Source organism: Spermophilus citellus, assembly GCF_964194105.1.
Source record: "Spermophilus citellus genome assembly, chromosome: 2".
In the NCBI taxonomy this organism is placed as follows: Eukaryota; Metazoa; Chordata; class Mammalia; order Rodentia; family Sciuridae; genus Spermophilus; species Spermophilus citellus.
The window spans coordinates 234,586,039-234,602,921 of NC_138183.1; the positions used below are offsets into that span (position 1 = coordinate 234,586,039).

At 38.4% G+C, this 16,883-nt stretch overlaps 1 protein-coding gene across 4 annotated transcripts in view; it reads left to right on the plus strand.

The window, feature by feature from the left end:
* The first annotated feature begins 210 nt into the window (after window positions 1–210).
* The window catches only part of TTC17 (tetratricopeptide repeat domain 17), a 110,044-nt gene continuing 93,371 nt past the window's right edge, over window positions 211–16,883 (plus strand). For all 4 annotated transcript variants that reach the window (XM_081264974.1, XM_081264975.1, XM_081264977.1 and 1 more), the window contains exons 1-2: window positions 211–404; window positions 15,957–16,046. In XM_081264974.1, coding sequence (XP_081121100.1) covers window positions 246–404; window positions 15,957–16,046 — 249 coding nt within the window. In that variant the 5' untranslated portion in view covers window positions 211–245. The remainder of the gene's footprint in view (window positions 405–15,956; window positions 16,047–16,883) is intronic.

Here is a 16,883-nt window from a genome sequence, read left to right on the forward strand (position 1 = left end):
CCACGCTTGGAGATCATATCCCCTACACAAAACAATAAACAAATGCAGCGTCCAGCCCTGAGGCGCGGCTACTCATTTGCCCGAAACCCTGCTCCGTGGCCGCCCAAACAGTGGCTGTCGAAGCTAGTCGTCAGCTGTTAGCGCCCTCTCGGCTCCTCCTCCTCCAGCACCGACCTTCCCAAGATGGCGGGCGGCGGCGGCCCGCTTCCGCTTCCGGTGTGAGCGGCCGGGCCGGGGGGGGCAAGATGGCGGCGGCAGTAGGGGTCCGCGGCCGGTGCGAGCTGCCGCCTTGCTCCGGCCCAGGCTGGCTTCTCAGCCTTTCCGCCTTGCTGAGCGTGGCGGCTCGAGGGGCCTTCGCCACCACCCACTGGGTCGTCACAGAGGACGGGAAGATCCAGCAGCAGGTAGCGGCCAGAGCGACCCTCTGCGCCCGCCTTCGCCCCGGGGGGATTCCCCAGCCCGGCTCGGGCTCTCTAGCTCCGCGCGGCCCCGCCCCCAGCCCCCTAACCCGGGTCCTGGCCGCAGGGTCCCGGCGCTCTGGGCACTCGGACCTGGCGCCGCCCCCTCCCCACTTGTCTGTCGACCCTCGCTCAGCCACCTGGAAGTTCTCAGCTTTCCACCCTTGCGCGCCGCGTGGGGAGAGTCGCCAACCCTGGGAGACGGACCCTCGGGACCATTGCTTGTGCTGGGGCTTTAGAAGTCATACCTTCATTAGCCCTGACTCTGGTGCCTCTAGGGCCCACGCGTCACCAGCCCTCCGCCAGGAAGTAGAAAGCAGGTGGCGAAGCCGGGGTGTGCGCGAGTCCCAGGGCGCTGACAGCTAAGGTACCCCTAGTCAGTGGATCATTTAATGCTACTTCGCCCTAGTCACCTCTCCTCGTGGTGGAATTTGTTTCAGACTGTGGTGTTGCTAGTGCGGTTTCCGAGGTCAGCAGGGGCTCCTTAGAGACAGCACATACACATACACTCTCTCCCTCTCCTTGCAAAGGAATGCTTGAAGATGCCTCTGGTGGCGTTGCCTACATCTTTTCAGCTATAACTGCCCTCATTTCCCAGTGTACTTTGCATTGTTTCTTTACCTAGTTCCTGTGACCCAGCCCCCCTTGGTGGATATGCGATTCACAGGATTCTTGTATGCCTGAAATAATTCCTTAAAGGAGAGACCGCTTCTCCTTACATAACTTTATGATGCCTGCATTTTGTTTATGCTGCTGATGCCTGAAAGAGTATGTGTGTGTGTGTGTGTGTGTGTGTGTGTGTGTGTGTTCAATCACAGAATCTTGGTAAACTTAATGACTTCCAGCACTTGACAACAGTCTTGAAATGTCCAACAAATCTTCAGAAAGTGAAGTGCTTGCTCCCACTGATCCGAAAGATTTTAACCAGTGTCTGCAAAATTACTGGTTCTTTGAGTTGAACGTAGTAAATGGTAATAGAAACACACTGCAAGGTTTGCTTTAGTGGAAGATGATATTTAGATTTGGGTTTGCAATGTGATAACAAACTTTACAATGAGCATGGAACAAATATAATTTAAAAATCAGCCTTTGTGTTTTTATTAGACCCTTACATCATTACATCTATATCTCATTCACATTCAGAAAGTTTTCCCTTTCATGGCCATATCAACTGAAGCTTAAAATACATGTGTGGGTCTCAGAAGCCCTAGAAAAGTCCATCTTGTGATCTAAGATTGGAAATCTTCTATTAGGCCTGGTTGCTTCCACCTGTCTTTTGTTTCCTGATGGTGGTTTCCCTGGGCCTTCATGAAGGGAGACATGGAATTAAGTCACTTCTGCTGCAGTTTGGGGAGCCCTTCTCCTATTGGCTCTTTTGCAATATTGTTTTTGGCCACAGCTATTTATACTCTGTGACATTGACTCTCCTTCCCATTTTGGTGTCCTGCCACTCAGCTGACAGCCCATCCGAAAAGTGGAAACTGATAGAAATGTAGTACTTATATGCTGAACATTTCCGTGGGAAAGTGAAATCTAAGTTGGTTTTGTTCTTTAACAATTTCCTTCTTTTGCACATTGAATATATTTTAGATAGATAGATAGATAGATAGATAGATAGATAGGGTTTAGGGAAAATTAGGGTTTATTGGTAACTTGCCTGAAGGAAAGGGGGAAATCTGAAGTTTTTGTTTGGATCCTTGCCAAATTGCCCTGTAGTACATGTTTAGGCTTAAAGTTAAGAAAGCAAAGTTTCTTTCTTTCTTTTAATGATCCTTTTCCTTGAATTTTCCAAAATTTGCTCTGAATAACATTTATAGTGTTAAGTTCAGGCAGCCGTGAAATTTTATACCAGAAGAAATAAAGTGACTGTCTACAGTGTTACAAGAGGCTATGGAGGGAAGGTGGATTTAATATGAGGAAGCAGCAGCATACATAGTAAAATAAGACTTGGTCAGCTTTTCTGAGTTCCACTCTGAAAATTCAGTGAAACTTATACATCCCTTACTGACAATACTTTGAAAGCAGACAGAATCCTAACTCAGTTTAGATAGTGCTCAGTTATCACATTTGGATTTACTTAAGGAATTGGAAGATACCCTTAGTACTTGGGGTTGAGTATTCTGTAAATCTCTTTGTACTTTGAGAAACATAACTAAGTAAAAGCTTACTGCATATACTGGGTCCTAAGTGACATCAAATTCCTGCTGCTTTTTCTTGGTTATAATAGCTGATTGACAGCAGAAGTATGGTTTCAGTTTTTAAAATGGCCTAATATCTGGAAGGGGCCAAGGACAATCAGAAATAGCAAATCTTAGAAAGTGGCAAATGCAACTCTTATGGAAACTCTGTCTGATCCACAAACTTGTCCAAATTGAATAGGTCATTGTTTACCATAGTGAATGTAGAGAAGTATTTATGAATTAAAAATCATAATCTTTGAATTGCCCAGAATATACATTTTTCATCATTATAGTTTTAAGTTCAGCCAAGAGTCTTTGACAGGAAAAGTGAATAGTCATTTGAATCTTTATATCTCAGTTCTTAGCAGACACTAAAGATAGACACCCACTAGTCACTGCAGACTTGTGAACATGCTTGTATGTTAGAAACCTTACATCCTAAATTGGATTGAAATAGGGCTTCAGTAGATTTCTGTAAGAAGCCTCTTCACAGTCAGAGCATGTCCAGCACTTGATATGGCAGTTCAAGGAATTGTTTTTCTCCATAATTCCTGCCTCAGCTAGGAAACATACCTTCCCTAGTGTTTCCATTTCATGTTCCTGAGCTGCTACCCTCTTCCCAGGAGTCTGGTCTGGGGACTCTGGAGCTGGGATGTAAAGGAAAAACTCTAGTTGCTGAGTTCCTTTCCCACTGAGGACAGAGGAAAGTTAAGATGAGGCTTCTCTACAGTTCACTGTTTTTCCCTAGCTTTGGGCTTTGGCATGCCTCTGATCCCCCATTGTTATACCTGCAAACTAGTAAGAATACCTCACTTTATTTAACCCTTAACTTAGGGTCCACAGAATTGACAGATATGCTATTATAACGTAGTCCAGAGGAGTGTCTAGTGTCCTCCAGCCAGTGAATCTTTTGGTTGGTTTTTGTGAAGAATAAGTTTCAAGATAAATATTTTTATTGTTTAAATTTAATGGTCTTTTTGCTTAATCATTAATTTGGCAACATCTGTTTTCTATTTTCTTATCAAAAGTGTCCAGTATTTCACTTGCACAAACTTCTGTAAATTAGCCTAAGAACCTAACCATTATAAATCATGTCATTTCTGTGGCAAAAATGTGTGTTCCATGTTCTGAATTATCTGCTGATAGATAAACTCTTGAAATATCACCAGTTTGTTAGTTATAAGCTTATTGAATCAGGAAGTTGTACTCCTAGCCCTGGGTTCATTAGGTTATTTTTTTCTTCAGAAATGGAGGTCAGGGCTGGGGATGTGGCTCAAGCGGTAGCGCGCTCGCCTGGCATGCGTGCGGCCCGAGTTTGATCCTCAGCACCACATACAAACAAAGATGTTGTGTCCGCTGAAAACTAAAAAATAAATAAATATTAAAATTCTCTCTCTCTTTCTCTCTCTCTCTCTCTCTCTCTCTCTCTCTCTCTCTCTCTCAAAGAAAAAAAAAAGAAATGGAGGTCAAAAAATTTAAAGAATGTCATCATTATCAGCACTCTTATAAAAAATTCTTTATTGGACCCAGGTTTTCTTTCTTCCAGTGTTAGAACCATAGTTGTTTTAGATTTGGAAAAAAATTCTTAAAGAATACCGGGTACAAGTCATAGGAGAGAAAGTTGCCCAGACTGAATGGCATTTAGTGATAACAATAAGTAAAAATGTATTGATCTACAGTAGCTCACAAGTGTGTACTTTGTACTCAATAAGTTTAAGGTGTATATTTTTTCTTCTCATAACATCAACCAAGGAATAGGAAGAAACAAAAGCAAAAAAAAAAAAAAAAAAGGAAATAATGAAGTAAATGCCTTCTCTCTCAGTTTACTTTACCTCTGCCAAATATTTTGTGATAAGTTCAGATTGAGGATAAGTAGGAGGGGAAGGGTCCCAAATAAGTGTGACTTCATTTGGTGATTACTTATCATCATGTTGCCTTCATTCAGGCAAATGTCTCAGGGAGTACAGATCTTTTTAAGCACTCACAACAAATGAGGTTTCTGACAAAGCTAAAATGTCTGAAGCCTTACAGTCTTGGCAGAGATTTCTATTTGATAAGTGACTGTTTCAGGAACCATGACTCAAAGAAGAGCTATCAGATTTAGTTGGACAAAGAGGTTAAATCTCTATCAGACTTAATACATTGTAAGTGGAGAAGTGGTATATTTGGATCTGATGTTAAGTGATTTGATTAATCTGAAAGAGAGCATCCCTATGGTACTGTGAAGCTGATGGCTTTATTTCAGCACCTTTTAAAAAGGAAACCATCTGTTTGTCATAGAGCACTGCTTCTATGTTTATACACTTCAGGGATTTACTTAAACTAGAGAGGTCATCGTGATTATACACTAACTTTCTAGGTACTATTAAACCTTTGCAATTTACACTAGACCTTGGCATCAAAGTGATTCTTATTCAGCACCTTTTCTTTCAGATATTGAACACTATTGCAGATTATCTAGGTATTAACTTTGTTTATACTGTAGAGCAGTAAGAGGAGCTTGGAAATACACAGAGGTAAATTACAAATTTAAATAATTTTCCCAGTTATTTACTGAGCAAATATTTGTTGACTGCTGTCTTTTCGCCAGCCCACTGTGCTTTGATGCATGTGCTCTTTTCCACCACAGGAGATTATCATTTTTCTTTGGAGGCAAGTGAAGCTCGCTTGTTTTTAACCATCCTCCCTGACTTCTTCCTCCACTTTTCCTCTAGATCAGAGGTTCTCAAACTTCACTTTGCATAAAAATAATCCAAGGTGCTTGCTTAAAATGCAGATTCCCAGGGGACTCAGTGCCTGATTCACTAGACTCAGGGTGGAGTCAAGGAGTCTACATTTTTATCAAATTCCTCAGGAGGCCACAGGTCATTTTAAGAAATTCAGTTTTAGACATTGTTATTCCCCCAATTTCTGTTCTAACCTTCTCTTTCCTTCTCTACATATACCTGGGCAACACTATCCTGTCTTGGGAATTGAATTATCATTATATGTGCTAAAAATATATTCTTTCTACACTCCAATTTTTTTCTCCAGAGTTACAAATTTGAGACCTCTAATACCTCTAATACGAATTTAAAATTCCATGTGAACATCCCTAGGTACTTCATGCTTAATAAGACCAAATCAAAATGCATTTTGTTCCCAAACCTGTTATTCCTTCTTTTTCCTCAAAGACACCACCATGTGCCAACTACCCATTTGCGCATGGCAGAAATCTAGTCATCTTTTTTTCTTTCTTTTTTTTTTCTTTTTGCTGTACTAGGGATTGAATGCAGGGCCTTGCACATGCTATGCAAGAGTTCTACCACAGAACTACATACTCAACCCTTTTTATGTTGCATTTTGAGAGAGTATTGCTAAGTTGCCCAAGCTTTCCTCAAACTTAGGATCCTCCTTCCTCATCCTCTTGAGTAACTGAAATTACAGGTATATGCCATCATGCCTGGCTCTAGCGGTCATCTTTAATTTTTTCCTGCCCACTACCCCTTACCAAGGTCTTTCCGTCTACCTTATAATTTTATCTTTTTTCTTCCCAGAGCCGCTACCATCACTTTTCAAGCCCCTGATAATTGTCACAGCTTCCTAACTGTTGTCCCTCCTCTAGTCATGTGCTGCTTCGAGGCCATTCATAGTGCAATTAGAGTAATCCTTTTAAAATGCCTTTGCTTTAATTTATAACTTTGGATTACAAAACTAAAGCAAGACATTGGGAAAATATATTTAGCATCATGAGAGTATTTCACACAATAATAAAATAATAAAGTGAACTTCTCCCAACTCTGTCCACTCTCATTCCCCAGCCAGAACTACCTTTAGCAGTGTGGTGCATAGCCCAGAATGCAGTCCGAATCTTTACCATGTTTTATGACCTGGGCCCACCCTTCTCTCTAGCCTTGTATCTGGCCATCCTTAAGTGCCTCATCCTCACACCAGAATAAAACACACACACATACACACTCTTAGCAATACTTAGTTTTTGTAAGCATCCCCAAATATGCTGTGTTCTCCTTTGCTTCTGGGACTTTGCATGTGTTCTTTCTCCAACATCTCAATCTGGCTAACACTCACTCTTCATAATTAAATGTAACTTTCCCAGTAAAACCTCTATGATGCCCAAATTTGAATAAGCTGTTCTTTTTTGCTTTCATAGCATCCTGAACTACATTATGAAAACATTTACAGCACCAAGCTGATGTCTGTTTACTTATCTAAATGTCCACTTCATGCTCCCTGAAGGGAGTGGCTGTATCCATCTCCACAACTTCACTAATCTTTCACACTGCCAAAAACACAGGGTCTATGATACATGTCTGGCAGTTGATGATAAAGCAAGTTTAGTAAGCAGTTTTTGCCTTTTTAGGCATTTTCAATTTTCTGAATAAATACTTGCAGTATTCACTAGTGTAATAATTATTTGGAGACTTAGCCTAAAGGACAACTCAGACTTCCAGATCTTTAAAGTGCTGAGTAACCCATCAGTGAATCAGCCCTCAAATCCTCCAAAAGGTGTACAACAGGTAAAAGGAGCCACAGTTTCAGAGACCATTCTTGCCTTTCTGTGGTTGTGGTTGGTAGTGTTATACAAAGGAAATCATCCTGTTTGCCATTATTATATCTAAAAGGTCAGTTTATTACTCAGACTTTTAAAATGTGTGTAGAAGCAACAAGAGGAGAAAAATTATGAACAAGAAAAGCAGAATAAAGGGCAGAGGGGATGCAGATGAGAAATGGCAGCTGCACTGTAGAGGAGGGATTAGAGTCAGCTGTGGGGTTCGGCAGTTGTTGCCTTTTGGAAGCAGCACTGATGGAAGTGAACAGAGGGCACTCTGGCAGTGAGGAATAAAAGGGATTGCAGCCAGTCAAGTCAAAAATTAGCATAGCTTTGTACTCCCGAATGTTGGGAGCAAGGCATAAGCAGTCCCCACATCTCAACTATAGCCTGTCTTGGCAAAAACAGCAACAAGGGAAATTCCTCTCACATGTGGCTCTGATGCAGCCAGACACCTTGAAAGAGTTGTGTTCATGTTCTCTTTTAAACCCACTCCAGTCAGTCCTCCATCCATGCAGTTTTGGTCAGGATACCCAGCGCTTTCCACATTGCCCAATTCTGTACTTTGTAATTTTATTTAACCTCTCAGCAGCCCAGCATTTTCTTGGACTTTACCAACCAAATGATTTTCTTACATGGTTGCCAGGACATACACTCCTGAATTTTCTTCCAAATCTCTGCCCTGACTTCTCATGCTCTTCTGCTGAATCTTAAACATTGGTGTGCCTCTTTTCTCCCTCTGTACATGTGCTCTTCAGGTGATCTCTTGCATAAGGGGTTAAAAAAAAAAAAAAAACCCTGTATTCTGAGGACTCCCAAGTCTTATCTGTAATCTGGACCTTTCCCTTAACTCCAGATTCACAAACTGCCTGCTGGGCATCTCCATGTTGCTGTCTCATAGACACCACAGGTACAGTTGTCCTAAACTCTTCATTTTCATCCCACCAAACCTGTTCTTCTCCCATTCACCAAATTGCTCAGGCCCAACATATTGATGTCTTCCTTGAGTATTCTTTCTCCCTCCTTTTATACCCACACTAACACAAATATGTGGACTTTACTTCCTAAATGCATCCTGAATCCAGCCATGTCTGTCTACTTCTCTTCTAAACCCTAATTTGGATTAGCTCCATCTCTCTTGATCCTACACTGTAGCTTCATAACTGGCCTCCTTGCTTCTACTTTTTCCCATCTGTTTTCCCTAAAGCAGCCAAAGTGATTAAAAAAAAAAAAAAAAAAAAAAAAAAAACAGCTATACCCTGGTCATGACATTTCCTTTGAAGAAGAGGGAAGCAAAGGACATCAGAACACCTTTAGTGGTTTCCCATCACACTTGAAAATTAAAATCTAGAGTTTTCGCTATGGCCTACAGGCCCTAAAAGAACTGGCAGCTATCCCTGACCCCTGACCACCTCTCCAGCCTCAGATACCACGTTCCTTCTTGTTTTGTGTGCTGTGTTTCAGCCATCCCACCCTTCAGGAAATTCTTAAAACAACAAGCTCATTTTATCCTTTGGACCTTTGTTCTTGTTCCTCCTTCTTCTCTATAATGGAAGCAACTTTTATTTTCTTTGGGGAATAACCCTGATGCTTAAAACAGGCCTGAAACATGGTATATACTCAGGAAATATTGAATAAGTGAGAGAAAATATATGCATATTCAAGCAGTTATTTACACCTGTACTAACTCTTACATACACCAGCATACTGATGGGCCACCATCATTTTAGTAGTTTTGTGTTTGCTTTAAAGATGATAAGCTAACTCTTTATTCTCCAAGGTACAAATAAGAGGCCTGGTCAACCTAAATCTTCTCTAAGAACATGTTATCTCTTAACAAGAGTTGTAAAGCAGTTCCTAAACACAGTTACAGTGAATGTTTCTTTTTGGTTTTTCCTAAAAATCTCTATATATTTGTAAATACTTTTATAAACTCCCTTTTTTAAACACACATTGGGAACTGGGAATAGTTTGACAAATAGCCTTTAGTTGCTTCATAATAACACTATACATCTCTCCTTAATACAAATAAAAATTTGCCTCTTTAAGTCTGGTTGTATGCTGTCATATGGGGATTCTGTAATGTTTTTGACAACCCTCATAGTGACAGACATTTGGACGATTATATTCCAGATTTTGAATGTTATAAACAATGATGCCGTAAGTGAACATGTTCATGTATGTACTTTGTATGCATCTATGAATATGTAAGTAAGATGAATGCTTAGAAATGGAATTACCTTACTCAAAGAATGCATTATGTTAAATTTTCTTAGATATTTCAAAATTGTCCTCGTAAAGGACTGTATCAGTAGTATTTGAGATATGTAAGACCTTTGTTCTTAATCTGAATTTAGTTAAAAGCCAATTATTCCCTCTGTGTCCTTAGCTAGACAGTGCTGTGGCCATCAGTAGCAGTATGAACAAAAGGACCTTCATTTGGTTTTCTTTACTTCATAGAAAAATTAAACCTTAATCGTTAATGTTGACTTTATACTTCTTGGGATTGCAGTAAAAGATATTAGTCATACTGTCTCTTTTCCGCCGATAGTTGATACTATGACTGTTTTGATGAGTAATCAAGTTGAGCTGTATTCAATTGTCTGTTTTTTTACAGTAATGATTTCCAGCATGAAAGAGCAGAGTAATTCCCAGGCCATTGAGTTTGCCACCACCTGAGTAACAGGTCCAACTTCTGGCATTGGTTTTAGTACTCCTTTTCAAATATTTGACTAACCCATCTGACTAAGAATTCTCAAGCCCACACCTTGAGAATTTTTTTTTTTTTTATCACCATGATGTCTCTCATTGTGTCTAGTACTTATGGGTGCTTGTATTAGTGTATTGCTGCTGTAAGAAATTACCACAAACTTAGTGGCTTAAAACAACCCAAATTTATTATCTTACAGTTATGTAGGTTTGAAGTCCAACTCATGTCTCACTGGCTACAGTCAAGAGAACAGCCTTGCTGCACACCCTCTGGAGGCTCCAGGAGAGTCCATTCCCTTGCCTTTTCTAGTGGCTAGTGGCTGCCCATGTTCCTTGGCTCTTGGCTCTAATTTTGCATTTTGGGGGTATTCTTCCTGGGCCCAGGCTTGTGAGAGGTACCTTTTCTTTATGAATACATGATAGAATACACTTTTTCTGTATGAATACAGAATATATAACTCTTGTAGAACACGTATAGTCTTGTCCCTTGACTTCAACTTAGACTTGTCATTACAGTTCTTTTAACATGAGATTAAAAACTTAAAAAAGTTTCATGTGAACAAATGACACTTTAAAAAAAAGAAATTATAAATTATATATAATTTTTTTAAGTAATACATGTTCACTATTGAAAAGTCAGAGAACGGGCTGGGGATGTGGCTCAAGCGGTAGCGCGCTCGCCTGACATGCATGCTGCCCGGGTTCGATCCTCAGCACCACATACAAACAAAGATGTTGTGTCCACTGAAAACTAATAAAAATATATATATATATATATATATATATATATATATATATATATAAAAATTCTCTCTCTCAACTGGAAACCACATTTCTAAAATACAGCGTATAAACCCTCATTGGAGTTCAAAAGAGGAAGTGAGAAAGGTTGTTCTCATAAAGAACAGCACATGAGACCAACAAATAGATGGAAATATATTCCCCCTTATTCCTGGGTTCCTAAAGATGCAAAAAAACACGGTGACTATCATGGGAATTTAAGTTGATTCAAACAGCCTGGAGAAAAATATATAAATTTAAAGTGCAGTTACTTTTACCAGCAGTTCTCTTTCAAAGAATGAAGTAATCAGACAGATATCCAAGTATTTTATGTGAAAGAATATTTATTATAGTATTGTTTTTAAAAAGAGAATAACTGAAACACTATAATTTTTGCTAGCAGGAACCTGGCAAAAACTATAATATTAACACTAAAAATGATCACATCATTTTTGGGGAGAGAAGTATGATACAAAGTATGGAGAGGGGTGAGGGAGAGGATACAATATAATATAATACGTTCCCATTTTTGTAAAAATATCTACATAGCTCTATGTATATGTCTGTGTAGAAGTTATCCTGACATGATATTTATCTGATAGCAGATATATTTGAAGGTAATATTTCAATTAATTTTTATTTTTTCTTGATATCTATATTGTTTGTCTTCATAGTGATATATAGCTTATGTTCAGGAAAAAAAAATACTTTTTAAGTTGAATGTTGTTAGAATTGAGTGCCACAGGATAGAGCTAACTTTGCCTGTGATACAATGAACAACTTAACTGCTCAGAAATAGCCACTACTAATTGGAGCCTTGGCTTAATTTGACAAATTGACATTTTAAAAGAGGCTTTTAACTTCTGCTTTGGAAATCATCCCTGCCCAGAGCAAAGAAGAATTTATCATTTGAATTACTTCAGGGGTATAGGTCAGGCTAGTAAAGATTTGATACTTTAATGAGAATGTTAAATCTTTTATAAGATGTAAGACTTGAAAATTAAGGGAACTTTAGGAGTCATTTGATTGGGTCTCCTCAGCTTATAAATCAGGAAACAGAAATCCAGGCAAGAAAGGTGATTTGCTTCGACTAGTCATAGGCCATACAGTCAATGACATATTTTGTTTCTGACCCCTGATGGTTTAGCCACTTCACTTCCTTTCCAAGTAGTCATCAGTGAATGATAATGCATGCCTTAGGAATGGAATATCAAGCAAATGTGGCATCAGACACCGTCATCAGTCCATAATGTACTAAGTGCCTGACATTTACCCAAAGCACTTTATATATTGAGAGAAGGAAGAGGACTAGGTAAACTTTTTTTTTTTTTTTTTAGAGATAGACATAGTAATTAAACAGTATAATACATGCTGTTACACAAGTATATATAAAGTACTGTGGGAACTCAAAGAGAAGGGTGGCTTCACAAAGAAATGTCATTTGAGCCAAGTCATTTGGCCTTTTGCAGAAGCCTAAGAATAGAAGTGTGTTCCAGGTAAAGGAAGTAGCAGGCGCAAAAACAGAGATTCTTGAAAAGCCACCACGGGCCCTAGGCCTTAAAAAATTAAGCAGAGATTTAGAAACAGCATCAACCCTATGTGTTTGTGCACACATACTAGGAAGAGCCCAGTGCCTTCTGCATGCTTCTCCCACTGAGCTACCTCCAGCCCAGCATCAATGCTTTTTTAATGGTAAAGTTTTCACTGAAGTGTTTGGGCAGACTAAGTACTACAGATAACAGTTTGAACCAGGGCATTAACCATATAACAAGGATGTTTTTCAGTCCCTACTTCTTTCTTAGGCCCCTGTGAATTCAAGATGGCTGTCTCCAGCATCTCAAAAAAAAAAAAAACCTCTTGCTTGAGCATCCCTGACCAAGGGAAAGAAATCCACTGAGCAGGGCATCCTGTGTGAGGAAGCAAGCAAAATAGGTGCTTTTGCAGGGGGTTATGTATACTGGTTGACAGAAGCTGCAGCTATCTAACAAGCAGGATCATTTCAGATTTTATATAGAGCTAAAATCTTGGTGTCTTTGAAGATTTTAATTTGTTGGCCATAATACTGTTTTATATTTAAATAATCTAAAAATCCAAACATTTGATTTAAAATATTAAATGAGTAAAACATATTTCATTTGTCAGTTTCAAACTGCTATTGGGAGAAGAGTTTCCCATGTTGCTTTCATATCCTCAGATGAATACTATTTTTTAAAAAATAACATAAGAATGTTCAGTGTATATGAAGAACAAGTTGTGTAAGAGGGCTTGAATTAAAGTTACAGTAGAAATGTTCAATTTCCTTTCATAAAGGATCATTGAAAAGTGATTGACTCAAATTTGCTTTAATAGAATGTCAAAAATATTTATAGCCTTAGATTGGTTTAAGTTTAAAACATTCACCATTTATCTTACTAGGTAGGCAATGAAATAATCACCTTTATGTAGTAATATTTCCATCTATTACATGAATTTACTGAACACCAAGATAGGGCTCCAGATTGGAAGTGTACTTTTATCAGTACCTTTGTTAATAATTAAATGCATATATTTATATAATGTATTCAAAGGAAAAGAAATTTGAATTGACATGTATACTTTGTCATTTTCCTTACTAAAGTATTTCTATAGTAACAGTGAAATTTTGTTCACCTTTAAGTCTTAGAGAATCAATCTTATTTATTACCTTCTTAAGTAGAGAAGATGAAAATAATTCTACTTTTTTTTATGATCCAGGTCATTATAAGCAACATTTATTGTGCTATGCAGTAATAGGAAATTTGTAAGGTTGTTTGTCCTTTATGAACAAGCCATAAAGTGCTTTGAGATTTTGTGTTAGCCTTAAGACCCTTTGTAATTTGCCTTTTTCTAGTGCCTGTCACATTTTGCTCCTGAGCTTACAATAGCCACTACTAAAACAAAAAAATTTTAAAGGCATTGCCATTCCTTTACACATTGTATGTAATAGGAATACACAGACTCCAAATATTGACTCCCTGTGGACCTTGCGTATAGAGATTTAATAAACATTTATTGTGAATAGATGTTATTTACAAAACTGTCAAACATGCCCTTTTTTATAATCTTCAGAGAAGAGAGGTTCAAAAGGAGAGAAATTCAAGTTGACATTTGCCAAAGATAATTATGATAACATCTTAAAATTTAAGAACTTGAAGTTACCCCAATAAAAATATATGTCAGATTATAAATCTTCCTTTGCTAAGCCTTTATCTGGCAAAGGTCCATACCATTTGTTGTCACTTCAAAAAGAGAAACACAGCTGTCCCTTCCCTTCTAATAATTTTATCTTTATATCTCCTCTAGCTGCTATAAACACTATATAGCATGATGAACTAAAAACTTTAAGGGAATGAAAAGTACTTCCTCACAATTGCAAGTTGGCTAGACCCTTGCCTAGCACTGTGGTGCACACCTGTAATCCCAGCAGCCCAGGAGGTTGAGGCAGGAGAATCAAAGTTCAAAGCCAGCCTCAGCAATTTAGTGAGGCCCTGTCTCTAAATAAAATGTAAAGAAAGATCTGGGAATGTGGCTCAGTATTTGAGTACCCTGGGTTCAATCCCTGTACTAAAAAAAAAAAAAAAAAAAAAAGAATGAAAATTGGCTAGACCCATGATGTATGAACATGATAAAATGCTGATTACATAGTAACTTTTTTTTTTTTTTTTTTTTTTTTTGGTATTAGGGATTGAACCCAGGCTGAGCCACATCCCCAGCCCTTTTATTTTATCTTGAGACACTGTCTGGCTAAATTGCTTAGGGCCTTGCTAATTGGCTGAGGCTGGCCTCAAACTTGCTATCTTCCTGCCTCAGGCCCCAAAGTCTCTGGGATTACAGGCATGTGCCACCACACCTGGTAGCCTAGTAATTTTTTAACCTAAAACTGGAATTATTCTTTAAATATTTCTCTAAATCTTCATTTGTATTATTCTTTCATTCTTTTTGTCATTCTTCAAACATCAGATAAACAGAATGGTTAGGAATTTTGAAATGGAAATGACATACTTCCATATTCCTTTCTTCTCCCCTACTTACTCCCCCCATCCACCCACCCACGCCCCAAAACCTTGTTTTCAAATACCTATAGAACTGGAGATGAAGCTCCATAGTAGAGTGTTTACCTGGTATACGTGAGGCCCAGGGCACTGCCATGGAAGTGGGAGGGAATGAATACACAAGCATGCGTGCGTACACACATACAAGCAGTACCTATGGAATTATGTACTAAGTAGCTGTCTCTTGAGGTCTGGGCAATGTTGCAAAGTGAGTAGACTTTCTTTGACTTCCTTATATAAAGCTCTTTTATATTCTGGCTATGGGCTATATAATGTTTACATTTTCTCCTGAATTGCATTCCATTGGACCATGGGTCTCTTTATTCCTTTGGTGTTGGAATTAGGATTTTTTGTGTGTTGTTTTGGCAGCTAAATATGTTGTTGTGATATATTAATGGATATATCAATTAATAATAAAGATATGACCATTAATATATCTTTGTTTAAGAACATATTAGGGTAGTTTCTTAAGAGTTTGTTTTGTTAAATAAAGACTGCATTTTTATCATTTTGATATATGTTGTGAAACAATCCTCCAATCGAGAATAAATGTATAAGCCTTCTATCAGAATATGAGAATTCACTTTTTCTACATCTTCAGCAACATAATCTCTTGATCTGTTGATCCAGGAAACATGATTTGTAAGTAATAAATCTGAAGGTTATCTTAAATTTTCTTTGATTTATGACTTCTACAAATAGCCTTCAAAAATAGGTGCTTTTAATATTTTCATTTTATTGCTTCCAAACTGATTCCGTTATGGAATGTACTATCAAAACAAGATAGTCTCTTTTTTGTTATTACAGGCTTGAAACATCTTTTAAGGAAATTTTTTAATCATTCATTGCCAAATATTTCTTTTCTTGAATAATCCTTACATGACCTGTCAAGCTAGAATATTTACCTACTTTCATACTATTTCAAGTTCGAGTTCAAGGGACAACCTTTGCACGTCTTATTCCCTTTGCTAAAATTTGCATGTGATCCCTTTTTGTGGGAGGAGCTCTGATAATTGAACTCAGGGATTCGTTCATGCTAAACATGTGTTCTATCGCTAAGCTACATCCCCCACCTCTACAAATGATCACTTTCAAAATACTTTAATCGTAATGATGATTGAATAATGATTTAGGTCATATTAAAGGCAACTATTAATCTAGTCATTAGCAAAATGTGAATTTTATTTACTTATTTATTGCTTATTTACAGGTGGATTCACCAATGAACTTGAAGCATCCCCATGACTTAGTCATATTAATGAGACAAGAAACAACAGTTAACTACCTCAAAGAATTGGAGGTGAGGCAATTGCACATGTGATAAGCAGCTGAGACTTGTTGCATCTCACAGGAGCTATTACTGTATTCAAAGAAAAGCTAAAGGATATTGTTTTTTAAGCCTATTTTTCCTTCTGACTTTTGCAGGAATATACCACCTTTATATCACATTCATTTATTAATCATCTTGTAAAAGTGGCATTTGAGCAATAGTAAGAACAATAGTGTGGATATGTGCCTGATTCTTTTATCCCTTTTTTTCCTTCCAGTATTGGGGATTGAACCCAGAGGGACTTGACCCAGATGTAGGGGATATAGTTCAGTCCCCCTGGATTCAATTTTTTTTTTTTTTAAATAAGTTTGAGACAGGGTCTCTCTAAGTTGCCGTGACCATCCTTGAACTTGTGATTCTCCTGCCTCAGTCTCCTGAATCACTGAGATTATAGGCATGTGCCGGCCACTGTGCCCAGCTAACTCATTTATCCTTGAACATAATTTTTATGAAGAAGTTTTTCCATCAGATATGAAGAGGATATACTAATGATATCCTTTTTTTTTTTTTTTTTTTTTGGTACCAGGGATTATTGCCAGCTAGCTGGGCTGGTGGCCTGAGCTGGGTTCACAAGAGCTGGCTGCACCAATATTTTTTAAAAATAGAGAAATAAGCATGTAACAGAAATACGTTCTGCTTGCAAGAATCAGGGATGGTTCTCAACCTTAAGGGTCCGTTGGAAAGAGAGAGAGCTTGCACCTGGATTCTTTATTTTTCTAGGGGGAGCACACAAAGGGAGGTTTGATGAAATGTTCTTTCCAGATAAGGCAAGGGGTCAGGTTTCAGGGGGTTAAGTCTAGCTTCCTG